The following is a 16,070-nucleotide window of genomic DNA, read 5'->3' as shown; positions in this document are numbered from 1 at the left end:
GATCAGTCATATTTACACCATTTGAAGCCCTGAAGTCTCACCAGGTGATGAACCAGACTGGATCAACAGTAATGTGGTTTAAATAGCTTTATATACAATATTAGCATCTCTGACTTCCATGTTGTGTTTACTGGTCAGGTGTGAAGGAGCTAATCCAGTTAGCTTCAAGTCATGCTAGCTCACAGATAGCCTCTAGCTCGTTAGCTAACAAGATGCAGCATGTAAATCAGATGGACTCTTTTAATGAAGCTAAGCTAACAGTTTCCTCCTTTTTGGTTCTGGGTAGAAACAGACAGACGTGTTGAACTGTTTTACTTCTTTTATAGAATCACTTCATACAAACAACAAAAAACAAACATCTGGTTTCATCACTCCTCACTTTTCTGCAAAGCTCCTCCACATCTGAGACAAACTCCACAAAAACTAATCCAGCTTCTGTTGCTGCTGATCTTTAGAGAACATCAGTCCTCATAGTGGATCCACTGAGACCCCAGACCAGGTCTGGTCCTGGTCTGGGGCTTCACTTCCTCCTCAGAAGTCTTTGTAATGAAGCAACCTGAACACAGACAGAAGACATTAGAACCAGATCAGCTGACATCAGGATCATGATTTTTATTAGGTCCAGTACAGAACTGATATGTGGGCGGGGCTAACCGTCATGGGCCCGCCCCCACCCTAACATTTTATTTTTAAATATAATATTTCAAGACACAATAAAGACAAAAAAAAAGGTTTTCCTTCAAAAAAAACATTTATTACACTACTATCAGGTGATAAGTCTGGACGTCACTGTACAATTAAGTAAAGACATACAACTACAAGACCCAGTAGCTAAGAGGACATACAACTACAAGACCCAGTAGCTAAGAGGACATAAAGCTCGTAGTACCCAGTAGCTAAGAGGACATAAAACTACAAGACCCAGTAGCTAAGAGGACATAAAACTACAAGACCCAGTAGCTAAGAGGACATAAAGCTCGTAGTACCCAGTAGCTAAGAGGACATAAAACTACAAGACCCAGTAGCTAAGAGGACATAAAACTACAAGACCCAGTAGCTAAGAGGACATACAACTACAAGACCCAGTAGCTAAGAGGACATACAACTACAAGACCCAGTAGCTAAGAGGACATAAAACTACAAGACCCAGTAGCTAAGAGGACATAAAGCTCGTAGTACCCAGTAGCTAAGAGGACATAAAACTACAAGACCCAGTAGCTAAGAGGACATAAAACTACAAGACCCAGTAGCTAAGAGGACATACAACTACAAGACCCAGTAGCTAAGAGGACATAAAACTACAAGACCCAGTAGCTAAGAGGACATAAAGCTCGTAGTACCCAGTAGCTAAGAGGACATAAAACTACAAGACCCAGTAGCTAAGAGGACATAAAACTACAAGACCCAGTAGCTAAGAGGACATAAAACTACAAGACCCAGTAGCTAAGAGGACATAAAACTACAAGACCCTGTAGCTAAGAGGACATACAACTACAAGACCCAGTAGCTAAGAGGACATACAACTACAAGACCCAGTAGCTAAGAGGACATACAACTACAAGACCCAGTAGCTAAGAGGACATAAAACTACAAGACCCAGTAGCTAAGAGGACATAAAACTACAAGACCCAGTAGCTAAGAGGACATAAAACTACAAGACCCAGTAGCTAAGAGGACATAAAACTACAAGACCCAGTAGCTAAGAGGCCATAAAACTACAAGACCCAGTAGCTAAGAGGACATAAAACTACAAGACCCAGTAGCTAAGAGGACATAAAACTACAAGACCCAGTAGCTAAGAGGACATACAACTACAAGACCCAGTAGCTAAGAGGACATAAAACTACAAGACCCAGTAGCTAAGAGGACATAAAACTACAAGACCCTGTAGCTAAGAGGACATACAACTACAAGACCCAGTAGCTAAGAGGACATACAACTACAAGACCCAGTAGCTAAGAGGACATACAACTACAAGACCCAGTAGCTAAGAGGACATAAAACTACAAGACCCAGTAGCTAAGAGGACATAAAACTACAAGACCCAGTAGCTAAGAGGACATACAACTACAAGACCCAGTAGCTAAGAGGACATAAAACTACAAGACCCAGTAGCTAAGAGGACATAAAACTACAAGACCCAGTAGCTAAGAGGACATAAAACTACAAGACCCAGTAGCTAAGAGGACATAAAACTACAAGACCCAGTAGCTAAGAGGACATACAACTACAAGACCCAGTAGCTAAGAGAACATAAAACTACAAGACCCAGTAGCTAAGAGGACATAAACTACAAGACCCAGTAGCTAAGAGGACATAAAACTACAAGACCCAGTAGCTAAGAGGACATAAAACTACAAGACCCAGTAGCTAAGAGGACATACAACTACAATACCCAGTAGCTAAGAGGACATAAAACTACAAGACCCAGTAGCTAAGAGGACATAAACTACAAGACCCAGTAACTAAGAGGACATAGAACTACAAGACCCAGTAGCTAAGAGGACATAAAACTACAAGACCCAGTAGCTAAGAGGACATAAAACTACAAGACCCAGTAGCTAAGAGGACATACAACTACAAGACCCAGTAGCTAAGAGGACATAAAACTACAAGACCCAGTAGCTAAGAGGACATAAAACTACAAGACCCAGTAGCTAAGAGGACATAAAACTACAAGACCCAGTAGCTAAGAGGACATAAAACTACAAGACCCAGTAGCTAAGAGGACATACAACTACAAGACCCAGTAGCTAAGAGGACATACAACTACAAGACCCAGTAGCTAAGAGGACATAAAACTACAAGACCCAGTAGCTAAGAGGACATAAACTACAAGACCCAGTAACTAAGAGGACATAGAACTACAAGACCCAGTAGCTAAGAGGACATAAAACTACAAGACCCAGTAGCTAAGAGGACATAAAACTACAAGACCCAGTAGCTAAGAGGACATACAACTACAAGACCCAGTAGCTAAGAGGACATAAAACTACAAGACCCAGTAGCTAAGAGGACATAAAACTACAAGACCCAGTAGCTAAGAGGACATAAAACTACAAGACCCAGTAGCTAAGAGGACATAAAACTACAAGACCCAGTAGCTAAGAGGACATAAAACTACAAGACCCAGTAGCTAAGAGGACATACAACTACAAGACCCAGTAGCTAAGAGGACATACAACTACAAGACCCAGTAGCTAAGAGGACATACAACTACAAGACCCAGTAGCTAAGAGGACATACAACTACAAGACCCAGTAGCTAAGAGGACATACAACTACAAGACCCAGTAGCTAAGAGGACATAAAACTACAAGACCCAGTAGCTAAGAGGACATAAAACTACAAGACCCAGTAGCTAAGAGGACATAAAACTACAAGACCCAGTAGCTAAGAGGACATAAAACTACAAGACCCAGTAGCTAAGAGGACATAAAACTACAAGACCCAGTAGCTAAGAGGACATAAAACTACAAGACCCAGTAGCTAAGAGGACATAAAACTACAAGACCCAGTAGCTAAGAGGACATAAAACTACAAGACCCAGTAGCTAAGAGGACATAAAACTACAAGACCCAGTAGCTAAGAGGACATAAAACTACAAGACCCAGTAGCTGGACCTATCACAAAAGGCCACTGACGTGACATCACTGTACAAATATGTAAATGATGTGTTACCTGTAATTCAAGGATTGTTTCACAAACCTGAAGAGAGGGGCGTGTCCTTTGTTGTTAGCCAATGAGAAGAAGCCGCTGTGTGGGGAGAAGTCGAGGCAGCTTGTTCGATAGACGATCTTCCTCTTGGAGACGGGGAAGTTAGAGAAGACAGTGAGGCTGGGCAGGTGGACCTGAGGGGACAGAAAGAGGACAGACCGAGGACACAGAGTCAATGTCCATCATCATCGTCTTCATCATCATCATCATCTTACCAGGCGTACAGCCTCGTCCTCGGCTCGGGATGCGATGGCGAGGATCTCAGAGGAGCGATTAAAGGTCAGAGATGTCGCTGAGGTCAGCAGGTTCATCACAGCTTTTAGAGGCTTGGGATTCGCTGAATTTAGACACGCCTCCTGGGAGTAGACATTGACCACGCCCGACTGAGAGCTGAGAACAGAGAGAAAATCAATAGTCAGTTATAAAGAGTCTTTATCGTCTCCAAGAGGACACCAGGCCCGTTCCTCGTAGTGGTTCACTCAGTCGATCTAATGTCCTTTAGCAGCTTAAACTAACGAGATGATTGAAGTCAGGCTGTCTCGCTTTCTCCGAGGCGGATCCTCTCAAACACTTAATGCGACCCAGACGATCAGGATCAGGATGGTTGCGCGTGCCCGTCCTACTTCTAAAGGGGGAAGCGTGGATCACCCAAACCATGATGTTCTAACAGTCCAATGTGAAATAAAGTCACAGAAAGAGCCTCTTTGTTCTCCGCTGACGAGCAGGAGATGATCATGAACGCATGTGAGGAAGTCAAGACCATGAGCAAGTACACACTAAGCACACACACATGACTCAGAATGCTGAGTCAGCACAATATGTGCCATGGTGACGTGATGAACACATCCGTAAGTTTATTAAGCGCCAAATCAACTGGACCAACAGCGCGGCATGCAGCGGCTTTCCCCATGTTCTCCGCATCGCCGACACTACAACAACGCAGCACTCGCACAACAGCTCAAGGCTGCATCCAGTCTGTGGGACAGGCAGTGTGGTGTTCAATGTCTGCTCCAGAAGCTCTGGAAAGAAATGATTCCTTGTGGGCAGAATGGACAGCGCTCGTACAGGAAGTCATCGTGATGTGATGACGGATCTTGGCGATGTGGAAGAAGTCTCTCCCTATAAAACGCTCATCTAACTAATATCCTCCTTCATCAGTGGATCTCTGAGGAAGGGAGCTGCACATTAATGCAACAGAGGCTTCTTAGTTTGCTCCGCTGCTTTTAAGGATCACGTGTGTCTCACTTTACATGCATTTCATCAACTCCCGTATAACCCCCAGTATATGCGCAAGCGCATCAGACTACCGTATGTGACGGGAGCGGCCATGTTTTCCGGGGGAGTGGCAGCTTATCCAGCTCCCTTCACTGAGCCTGCGCTGGAGCAGGTTCAAGCTTTTGGATGTGTTGCCATGGTGATTTTGCCGAACTTGCTTCGTGGAACCGAAAAGCCTGATTTATGTCATCTTATCCTGAAAAGTATCCGGCTAACTCAGTTAGCCACGTACGAGGCACGGGGCCCTGGAGTCTGTTGTCCACAACAAACAGTTGTCAGCCAATCAGAGAGCAGCAGGGTTTGTGTGGGCGTGTCTTACCCGCAGGCGAGGTACTGTCCGTTGGGTGAGGAGGCGATGGACGTCCCCTTCACACAGCCTTCATCTGTGAACCTGTTCATACACCGACTGCTGCGCATGTCCCACACATACACCTCCCCGTCCTCTGCACACACACACACACACACACACACGTAAGTCACATGACCAACAGGAAGTTAACGTGTGATGTCACAAACACTCACCTGAGTTGACAAACACTTTGCTGCCGTCGTGAGAGAAGGCGACGCCGATGACATCCCCGTTTATCTTCATGCTGCGGACCACCTCCTTCGTCTGGACACATTACAGGCTTTATAGTTTATATATATCTATATAACTAACTTAAAGGTGTAAAAAGATCTACTACAAACAAGAGGAGGAGGAGGAGGAGGAGGAGGCACCTTGAGTGTGAGGAGGTGCAGGTATCCGTTGGTTCCAGTGAGCAGCAGAGCGCCTCCTTCAGGACACACAGAGAACTCCTTCACTCGGGCTTCATTCAGACCTGAACACAAACACATGGTTCCTTAGGACCCAACGGACAGCACCTCACCTGGTAAGACCCACACAAACCCTGCTGCTCTCTGATTGGCTGACAACTGTTAGTTGTCGACACACAGGTGTCCTCCAGATACCTAGAGAGCTACTGTCGGCGCGCTACCGTCGGCAGCGCTACCGTCGGCAGCGCTACCGTCGGCGCGCTACCGTCGGCAGCGCTACCGTCGGCAGCGCTACCGTCGGCGCGCTACCGTCGGCAGCGCTACCGTCGGCAGCGCTACCGTCGGCAGCGCTACCGTCGGCAGCGCTACCGTCGGCGCGCTACCGTCGGCAGCGCTACCGTCGGCAGCGCTACCGTCGGCAGCGCTACCGTCGGCGCGCTACCGTCGGCGCGCTACTGTTAGCTATCACAGTTCATCGAATGTCTCCGTGCTGCTGCTTCTCACGACGCGACGCACTACAGACAGGATATCTGGCCGAGTGGTGCTCGGACAACAACCTGGTCCTGAACACCACCGAGACTAAAGAAGTCATAGTGGACTTCAGGACATCCAGGAAGACCACAGCCTCTGTTTGTTCCCCTGGCATCAGGAAGGAGGTACAGGCTGAGGACCAGCACTGTCTCCCATCACCCCACAGCTCACACCAGACAGCGCTGCAACAAAACCACACTTTAACAAAAAACCTTTCACTTTAGCCCAGGCACGGGCAAACTACGGCCCGCGGGCCTTTTAATCCGGCCCGTCAGATATTGGTTCAAAATTGCCCAAACTACAATAAAGACGAGGGCTGGGCAGGATACCGGCTTTTTATTTCCGTATGATATGAATTCTTCACACGCATTATACCGGTGCATAGCCGAAACAACTGCCGTCTGCTTTCAACAGGCAGCTGAATGTGTTCTTGCTGCTGGCAGCGCTCGTTCTCTTATATGTGTTGAGAGGGAACTCTAGTCATGGTCAGAACTTCATAACAATGAACAACCCACAACTACCGCTCTGTAACAGAGAAACACCACAGCACACAACAGTCTGTGACACAAACAAGTAGTAACACTAATAATTGTACATTCATAAAATTTCATCGCCGAACTGCATGCTGGGTACAGCTCGCGAGCGAGCCTGCTAGCACAACAGTCTGCTAGCAGCTGAGAGGCTCCGTCCTCCATAACGCTCCATTAAAGAACCGAACAGAGCGATGCAGGAGGAACACTGACAGACCGGAGATGCACCGATAGTTTACACATAATCACGCTGATTACCGTAATATGCGTGGTGTTTGTTATCAATGTACGTTGGTGCAAAGAGGTGATAAGAAGCTGTACAGGGAGGGGCTTAGGACCCAGCAGAATGTAGGTGAAGGAAACGGGAAGAGACGGAAGACACGCTACACAAACAGCTGTTCACCGCTCGTCACCATCCTGCAGACCAGTGAGGCTCAACTGGTGGTTCGTCGCGGACCCGTTTTCAGTGGCCTTTGCTTCATGCAGCAGAATTATTCACGCTCCTTTCCAGCATTTACGCCACTTTGTTCAGCTGTGCAGGAAAAACACCGACCAATACGTTGTAAATCACGTCACGTGATGCAGTTTAGCCAATCAAATAAGGGTATTCTGATACGTCTCCTGACGCCAGTGAGATGCACCCACACCGTGACACAGGGGGGGGAGACAAGGAAAGACTTCACAGAGCTCTGATCATGTGACATGTGACAGTTAAATATCTGTATGATCCTTCAAAGAATCAAACTGCTACAAAGACCACAGTCATTACCTTTACACTAAAAACTCTGTCAAAGATGACTGCTTAATAAGTAAGTGCATGATAAAATCTGCATTTATGCAATAAAACAATACGGTGTAAGATCCCAGTCAACTGATGAACACCTCAGATCTGTTCTGAGAAACAACCAACTGGCGTAACGTTGACGCTCTGGTTTAAAGGGTGACCAGCAGCCCTGTTCCCACTGGAACTAAATGCAAGTTCCTGTTCAGCTCACGGCTTTTACTTGTAATGTATATGAGTTCACACAAACACTCATTCATCTGCTGCTGGCCGGCCCGTCTGTCACATTTTAAAACTCAATGTGGCCCCGAGCCAGAACGTTTGCCCCCCCCCCTGCTGTCGAGCATTGATGCCTGTTTCATCTCGTCCGTATGTATTTCATGTTTTTATACAGTTTACCGGTTGCTGCTGTACTGACTGATGAGTCGGCAACTTCATTTCGTTGTATGTTTTTACAATGACGACAGACATCCTGACTCGGTCCTCACCTCTGACGGCGTGCACAGGTGTGACCCGGCCCTCCATCATGTCGTACAGGTAGAACATCTTGTTCTTCAGGCTGGTGGCGATCACCGTGTCTCCGTCCCGGCTGAACTGGGCTCTGTGGACGGGGAACCGCTCCAGGTGGATGCTCTGAATCTTCGGGTTTGTCTTCCCGTCCACCTGGGGGACAAAAGCAGAGTCAGTCTACGACTCTACGTCCTCACTGTGTGACGCTACAGAGAGACGACCGGTACGTACCTGGAAGAGGGACACCGATTGGTCGAGGCCGGCTGTCATGACGACCTGAGCGGAGGGATGGAACTGGACGGTGGTCAGTCCGTCCTCTGAGGGACGGGAGCTGTTAGCATGAAGACACTTCTTCATCTGAGACAAAACGGAGAGAAATGATCAACGAGACGACAGGAGGACCACAAGACCACCACAACAAGACGAACACCACCACCAGACCACCACCACCACAACAAGACGAACACTACCACCAGACCACCACCACAACAAGACGAACACTACCACCAGACCACCACCACAACAAGACGAACACTACCACCAGACTACCACCACAACAAGACGAACACCACCACCAGACCACCACCACAACAAGACGAACACTACCACCAGACCACCACCACAACAAGACGAACACTACCACCAGACCACCACCACAACAAGACGAACACTACCACCAGACCACCACCACAACAAGACGAACACTACCACCAGACCACCACCACAACAAGACGAACACTACCACCAGACCACCACCACAACAAGACGAACACTACCACCAGACCACCACCACAACAAGACGAACACTACCACCAGACCACCACCACCACAAGACCACCACAACAAGACGAACACTACCACCACCAGACCACCACCACCACAAGACGAACACTACCACCACCAGACCACCACCACAACAAGACGAACACCACCACCAGACCACCACCACCACAAGACCACCACAACAAGACGAACACTACCACCACCACCACCAGACCACCACCACCACAAGACCACCACAACAAGACGAACACTACCACCACCAGACCACCACCACCACAAGACCACCACAACAAGACGAACACTACCACCACCAGAAGACCACCACAACAAGACGAACACTACCACCACCACCACCACCACCACCAGACCACCACCACCACCACAACAAGACGAACACTACCACCACAAGACCACCACCACCACCACAAGACGAACACTACCACCACCACCACAAGACCACCACCACAACAAGACGAACACTACCACCACCAGACCACCACCACCACAAGACCACCACAACAAGACGAACACCACCACCAGACCACCACCACCACAAGACCACCACAACAAGACAAACACTACCACCACCACCACCACCACCAGACCACCACCACCACCACCACCACCACCACAAGACCACCACAACAAGACGAACACTACCACCACCACCACAAGACCACCACCACCACCACAAGACCACCACCACAACAAGACGAACACTACCACCACCAGACCACCACCACCACAAGACCACCACAACAAGACGAACACCACCACCAGACCACCACCACCACAAGACCACCACAACAAGACGAACACTACCACCACCACCACAAGACCACCACCACCACCACAAGACGAACACTACCACCACCACCACCACAAGACCACCACCACAACAAGACGAACACTACCACCACCAGACCACCATCACCACAAGACCACCACCACAACAAGACGAACACTACCACCACCAGACCACCACCACCACAAGACCACCACAACAAGACGAACACCACCACCAGACCACCACCACCACAACAAGATGAACACTACCACCACCACCACCACCAGACCACCACAAGACGAACACTACCACCACCAGACCACCACCACCACCACAAGACCACCACAACAAGACGAACACTACCACCACCAGACCACCACCCCAACAAGACGAACACTACCACCACCAGACCACCACCAGACCACCACAACAAGACGAACACTACCACCACCAGACCACCACCACAAGACGAAGACTACCACCACCAGACCACCACCACCACAAGATGACGACCACTACCACAAGAAGATGACCACCACCACAACAAGACGAACACTACCACCACCAGACCACCACCACAAGACCACCACCACAACAAGACGAACACTACCACTGCCACCACAAGACGAACACTACCACCACCAGACCACCACCACAAGACCACCACAACAAGACCACCACCACAACAAGACGAACACTACCACTACCACCACAAGACGAACACTACCACCACCAGACCACCACCACAAGACCACCACAACAAGACGAACACTACCACCACCAGACCACCACCACAAGACGAACACTACCACCACCAGACCACCACCACAAGACGAAGACTACCACCACCAGACCACCACAAGATGACGACCACTACCACAAGAAGATGACCACCACCACAAGAAGACCACAAGACGACCACCACAAGAAGACGACCACTATATTTACAATCACATTGTTTGATATTTAAGGAGCTACTGACTCTCAGGACGCCGCTGGGCAGACGGTCTGAAGACGCCACGAAGTTCCCCGTCCTCCTCAGCAGGTCCTCATCCTCTTCGTCCTCTTCATCAGCTGCAGGAACACACAAACACACGTTTGATTTTTAACAATTCATGTTTTCTACTAATATTAAAAGACAAAGAAATTTACTTCAAAACGACCTATTTTTGTCATAAAATGAGCTGTTTAGTGAGAAGAAGAAGAAGAAGAAGACATCAGTGTTCCTACCGTTCTTCTTCTTCACGTTGGCGTCGGCCCACGAAGGTGCTCCTCCCATCGCCTTCTGGAACCTGAAAAAAAAAAGATATATTTGTGCTCGGCAAGTTATCGCGTTAACGGCGAAAATTATTTGATCGCACGTTAACGCAGTTTTTAAAAAATGATGAAGCGGACATTTTTAACAGAAGAACCAGGCAGCGAGCGCTGAACAGCTGAACTCGTAGCTCTGAATGGCATTTAGGGCTAACTGGCTTGGCCAGTTGCTGCTAGCACAACAGCTAGCAGCAACTGACGGCGCTGGTCACGGCGCTCGCTAATCGCTCCAATAACAGCTGATTCCTCCACAGAAATGCAGATTTTTGCTGCACTGTAAAAGTCTGCGGAGGAATCAGCTGTTATTGGAGCGATTAGCGAGCGCCGTGACCAGCGCCGTCATCAACCCTATTAAGCGGCCAAACTAGTTAGCCGTGAATGCTATTCAGAGCTACGAGTTACAACAACAGTTATTGCCTCGTTGCTTTTAGATTCTAATGAGAAGACACGCTGCTTCGTTTCACTTCTTCCGTTTGGTAGCCTTGAGAGACCGTAGTCTGTAAGTATGTCTGTATGAAAAGATGTACGAAGATATATTATATTTGCTGATGCTAATCGCGGTTAGCATTTCCCCATTGGCGGTAATGTTAAAATTAGCTTAGAAGCTAGCGAGTCGGACATGTTATGATCAGAGAAGAAGACAACTTTCGTACTGTTAAAAGCATCTTGCCGTTCAACGGGGACACCTGCGGCTTATTTATGGACAAATTCTTTTTTCTTTTAAAAATCAGCAGGTGCGGCCTATGTGCTCACCCTGGACATGACCTGTTGGTGCCCCTTCCATCTGGTCGGAGGCTGAGGTCCATCAGGACCAAGACCTCACGACACATGAACAGTTTCTTCCCGTCGGCAGTCGGGCTCATTAACAGAGCCCGGGACCCCCACTGACCCTGTCCTCCCCAGGACAAAGTCCCACCGGTCACTCCCGCACATCCGTCTATCACACTGGACACTTTCACACGACACCTCACTGGTCTATAGTCCTGCTATCTGTCCGCTTGTGCACTCGACTTCACTTTCTTATATTTCACTTTATTATATTTTACTTTATCTTACATTTTCTGTAAATTGAATTTGTTTGTACTTTGCATTGTTGATTGTTGTTGATTGTTGTTAAATGTTACGCACCTCCCGTCATGTCAAATTCCTTGTATGTTCAACATACCACGGCAATAAACGGTTCTGATATATACAGGTGCGCTCTATAGTCCGGAAAGTACGGCATGCGTGTGTCAGGGCAGGAGATTTACATATGTTTTTGCAGCAACTTTTGCCCCCAATGACTGAGATCCAGGGCAAAATAATAAATATAAATAAATTGTCATCAAATGGCAATAAGACTATTAGGCAGTAACCTACAGAGTCAAAGAGTTTTCTTAGATTTATGTAACAAACAAACAAACATAAATCAGACAATCATATTCAGTGTGTGTGTAGATGTGTGTGTGCTCGCGTAGATGTGTGTGTGTAGATGTGCGTGTGTAGGTGTGTGCGTGTGTGTGCGTGTGTGCGCGCGCGTGCACACACATGCACGTGCGTGTGTGTGTAGATGCGTGCGTGTAGATGTGTGCGTGCGCATAGACGTGTGTGTGTGTGCGTGTAGGTGTGTGTGCGGGTGCGTGTAGGTGCGTGTGCGTGTAGGTGCGTGTGCGTGTGCGTGCGTGTGCGTGCGCGTGTAGGTGTGTGTGCGTGCGTGTGCGTGCGTGCAGGTGTGCGTGCGTGCGTGTAGGTGTGCGTGCGTGTAGGTGTGCGTAGATGTGTGCGTGCGTGTAGGTGTGCGTAGATGTGCGTGTGCGCGTGTGTAGATGTGCGCGTGCGCGTGTGTAGATGTGTGCGTGCGCGTGTGTAGATGTGTGTGTGTGTGTGTGTGTGTGGATGTGTGTGTGTGTGTGTGTAGATGTGTGTGTGTGTGTGGATGTGTGTGTGTAGATGTGTGTGTGTAGGTGTGTGTGTAGATGTGTGTGTGTAGAGATGTGTGTGTGTGTGTGTGTAGATGTGTGTGTGTAGATGTGTGTGTGTGTGTAGATGTGTGTATGTGTGTGTGTAGACGTGTAGATGTGTGTGTAGACGTGTAGATGTGTGTGTAGATGTGTGTGTGTGTGTGTGTGTAGATGTGTGTGTGTGTGTGTGTAGATGTGTGTGTGTGTGTGTGTAGATGTGTGTGTGTGTGTGTGTAGATGTGTGTGTGTGTGTGTAGATGTGTATGTGTGTGTGTGTAGATGTGTATGTGTAGATGTGTATGTGTGTAGATGTGGATGTGTAGGTGTGTATGTGTATGTGTATGTGTGTGTGTATGTGTGTATGTGTATGTGTATGTGTGTGTGTATGTGTGTATGTGTATGTGTATGTGTGTGTGTGTGTGTGTGTGTGTGTATGTGTGTGTGTGTAGACGTGTAGATGTGTGTGTAGACGTGTAGATGTGTGTGTGTGTGTAGATGTGTGTGTGTGTGTGTAGATGTGTGTGTGTAGATGTGTGTGTGTGTGTAGATGTGTGTGTGTAGATGTGTGTGTGTGTGTAGATGTGTGTGTGTGTGTGTAGACGTGTAGATGTGTGTGTAGACGTGTAGATGTGTGTGTGTGTGTAGATGTGTGTTCTCACTGCTGTCGCATCCTCTCCTGTAGTCTCTGATTGGTCATAGTTGACTCCGCCTCTCCTCTGACCAGGTCTCTACGGTAACGATGCTTCATGTCGACTCTGAACCATAAACACAGAATAATAATAAATAATATTTAATGAACAATAAGTCTTATTGTTGGATTAAACGTGTCTCCACGGTTACGACAAACTCACTCTTCCTCCAGCTCGTCATCCTCGTCGACCCAGACGGGCTCTCTGGTCTGGACCTGGTCCTGAGGGTCCTGGTCCTCAGAGTCACATGACCCGTCCTCCACCGATGAGGCTCCGGTCTGCTGCTCCTCCTGCTAGAGGATGTCAGGAAGTGATGTCAGAGGAAGCTCCAGGTGAGCACACCTGAGTGGCGCTTCATTCTAACAGTATACGATTTTAAATTGTTCTCTTGTGGTATAAAAACATAAATATCAGCATTAATATGACAAACTAGTGAGACGAGACGGGGTCACCCGAGACAGAGATCCGGATTGATCGGAACCACTGGCGCTCGTGAGGACTCCTCACGTGTCGCTTCAGTGAGAGAACCAGGTGAGTTACCTCCACCAGTCGGTCCACCAGCTCGTCCTCCGCTCCGAACAGAAGCTCCTCCAGCAGCTTCACCGACCCGTCCGTCTCTCCCAGACCCGCGAGCCTCTTCACGTTGGTCTGCCGCTCCTGGTCCTCTTCTTTGGGGTCAAACTTCGGCGGTCGAGTCCTCTTCTTGGCCGGTTGTCTCTCCTCCATCACCGGCAGCTTAATAACGTTCACGTCCTCCATGTTTGTTCTCACGTCTCTAAACTAAATCGTGTGAATAATACTAACGTTCCTCTGATGTGCTCAACATGTGGAGACCAGCGCTCCTTTTCTTCTTCATGTGTTTCCGGTTAGCTGACCTCCAATGTGGAGAAATAGAAGCCCGCACCCTCGTGGTCACTTACAGCTATGACGCGTTAAACGAGTTTAGGACTTTAAACTTTAGTTCCTTTCTGGATATGAGTTCTGGGTATATAAATATACACATGTATAAATATATACATGTGTATAATGAATGTATTGATTCCTGTTTATTGATCATTTGATCAGAGACGTGAGGAAACAGAAGAGAGCATGCTTGGGTGGGGGGGGGGGGACTTCCTGTTGCAGTTAAAAATACATCGTCACTGAACTGCACACATTGAAACACATTAAACAGTGAAACACATTAAACAGTGAAACACATGAAACACATTAAACAGTGAAACACATGAAACATTGAAACACATGAAACAGTGAAACACATGAAACATATGAAACATTGAAACACATGAAACATTGAAACACATGAAACACATTAAACAGTGAAACACATGAAACACATTAAACAGTGAAACACATGAAACATTGAAACAGTGAAACACATGAAACATTGAAACACATGAAACACATGAAACAGTGAAACACATGAAACATTGAAACACATGAAACATATGAAACATTGAAACACATGAAACATTGAAACACATGAAACAGTGAAACACATGAAACATATGAAACATTGAAACACATGAAACAGTGAAACACATGAAACAGTGAAACACATGAAACATATGAAACATTTGAAACATTGAAACACATGAAACATTGAAACACATGAAACATTGAAACACATGAAACACATGAAACAGTGAAACACATGAAACATATGAAACATTGAAACACATGAAACAGTGAAACACATGAAACAGTGAAACACATGTAACACATGAAACACATGAAACAGTGAAACACATGAAACATTGAAACACATGAAACAGTGAAACACATGAAACATTGAAACACATGAAACACATTAAACAGTGAAATGCATGAAACACATGAAACATATGAAACATTGAAACACATGAAACATTGAAACACATGAAACAGTGAAACACATGAAACAGTGAAACACATGAAACATTGAAACACATGAAACACATTAAACAGTGAAACACATGAAACATTGAAACACATGAAACAGTGAAACACATGAAACATTGAAACACATGAAACACATTAAACAGTGAAACACATGAAACATTGAAACACATGAAACACATGAAACAGTGAAACACATGAAACATTGAAACACATGAAACACATTAAACAGTGAAACGCATGAAACATATGAAACATTGAAACACATGAAACAGTGAAACGCATGAAACACATGAAACATATGAAACATTGAAACACATGAAACACATTAAACAGTGAAACACATGAAACACATGAAACAGTGAAACATTGAAACACATGAAACAGTGAAACACATGAAACACATGAAACAGTGAAACACATGAAACACATGAAACAGTGAAACACATGAAACACATGAAACAGTGAAACACATGAAACAGTGAAACACATGAAACACATGAAACATTGAAACACATGAAACACATGAAACATTGAAACACATGAAACACATGAAACATTGAAACACATGAAACACATT

The 16,070-nt window shown here is 46.7% G+C and overlaps 1 protein-coding gene across 2 annotated transcripts; it reads right to left on the bottom strand.

The window, feature by feature from the left end:
- Window positions 1-304: 304 nt before the first annotated feature.
- Window positions 305-14,461, bottom strand: utp18 (UTP18 small subunit processome component). Of its 2 annotated transcripts, none has more exons than XM_079282607.1 (13): window positions 14,153-14,461; window positions 13,775-13,905; window positions 13,583-13,678; window positions 10,900-10,961; window positions 10,652-10,743; window positions 8,331-8,456; window positions 8,078-8,252; window positions 5,712-5,812; window positions 5,514-5,604; window positions 5,311-5,434; window positions 3,932-4,106; window positions 3,708-3,850; window positions 305-556 (listed from the first exon to the last, which is right to left on the bottom strand). In XM_079282607.1, the coding sequence occupies exons 1-13, from the start codon at window positions 14,369-14,371 to the stop codon at window positions 532-534; spliced, it is 1,560 nt and encodes a 519-aa protein (XP_079138733.1). In that variant the 5' UTR covers window positions 14,372-14,461; the 3' UTR covers window positions 305-531. The 2 variants fall into 2 exon arrangements, with proteins under 2 accessions (XP_079138733.1, XP_079138734.1); XM_079282608.1 differs by having other exon boundaries at window positions 13,775-13,902.
- Between the last annotated feature and the right edge of the window lie 1,609 nt (window positions 14,462-16,070).

This window comes from Melanostigma gelatinosum (genome assembly GCF_949748355.1).
Source record: "Melanostigma gelatinosum genome assembly, chromosome: 13".
In the NCBI taxonomy this organism is placed as follows: Eukaryota; Metazoa; Chordata; class Actinopteri; order Perciformes; family Zoarcidae; genus Melanostigma; species Melanostigma gelatinosum.
The sequence above is the reverse complement of the archived record's forward strand: the minus strand, read 5'-3'. Positions and strand labels throughout refer to the sequence as shown.

What these genes read in the sequence shown, in the direction of transcription:
- utp18 (XM_079282607.1), bottom strand. Translation starts at nt 14,371, where the DNA reads ATGGAGGACGTGAACGTTATTAAGCTGCCGGTGATGGAGGAGAGACAA. An exon ending in GATGACGAGCTGGAGGAAGA is followed by an intron (nt 13,679 to 13,774) that starts GTGAGTTTGTCG and finishes TTTATGGTTCAG; the next exon opens with AGTCGACATGAAGCATCGTT. An exon ending in GGACACGCCCCTCTCTTCAG is followed by an intron (nt 557 to 3,707) that starts GTTTGTGAAACA and finishes GTCTGTGTTCAG; the next exon opens with GTTGCTTCATTACAAAGACT.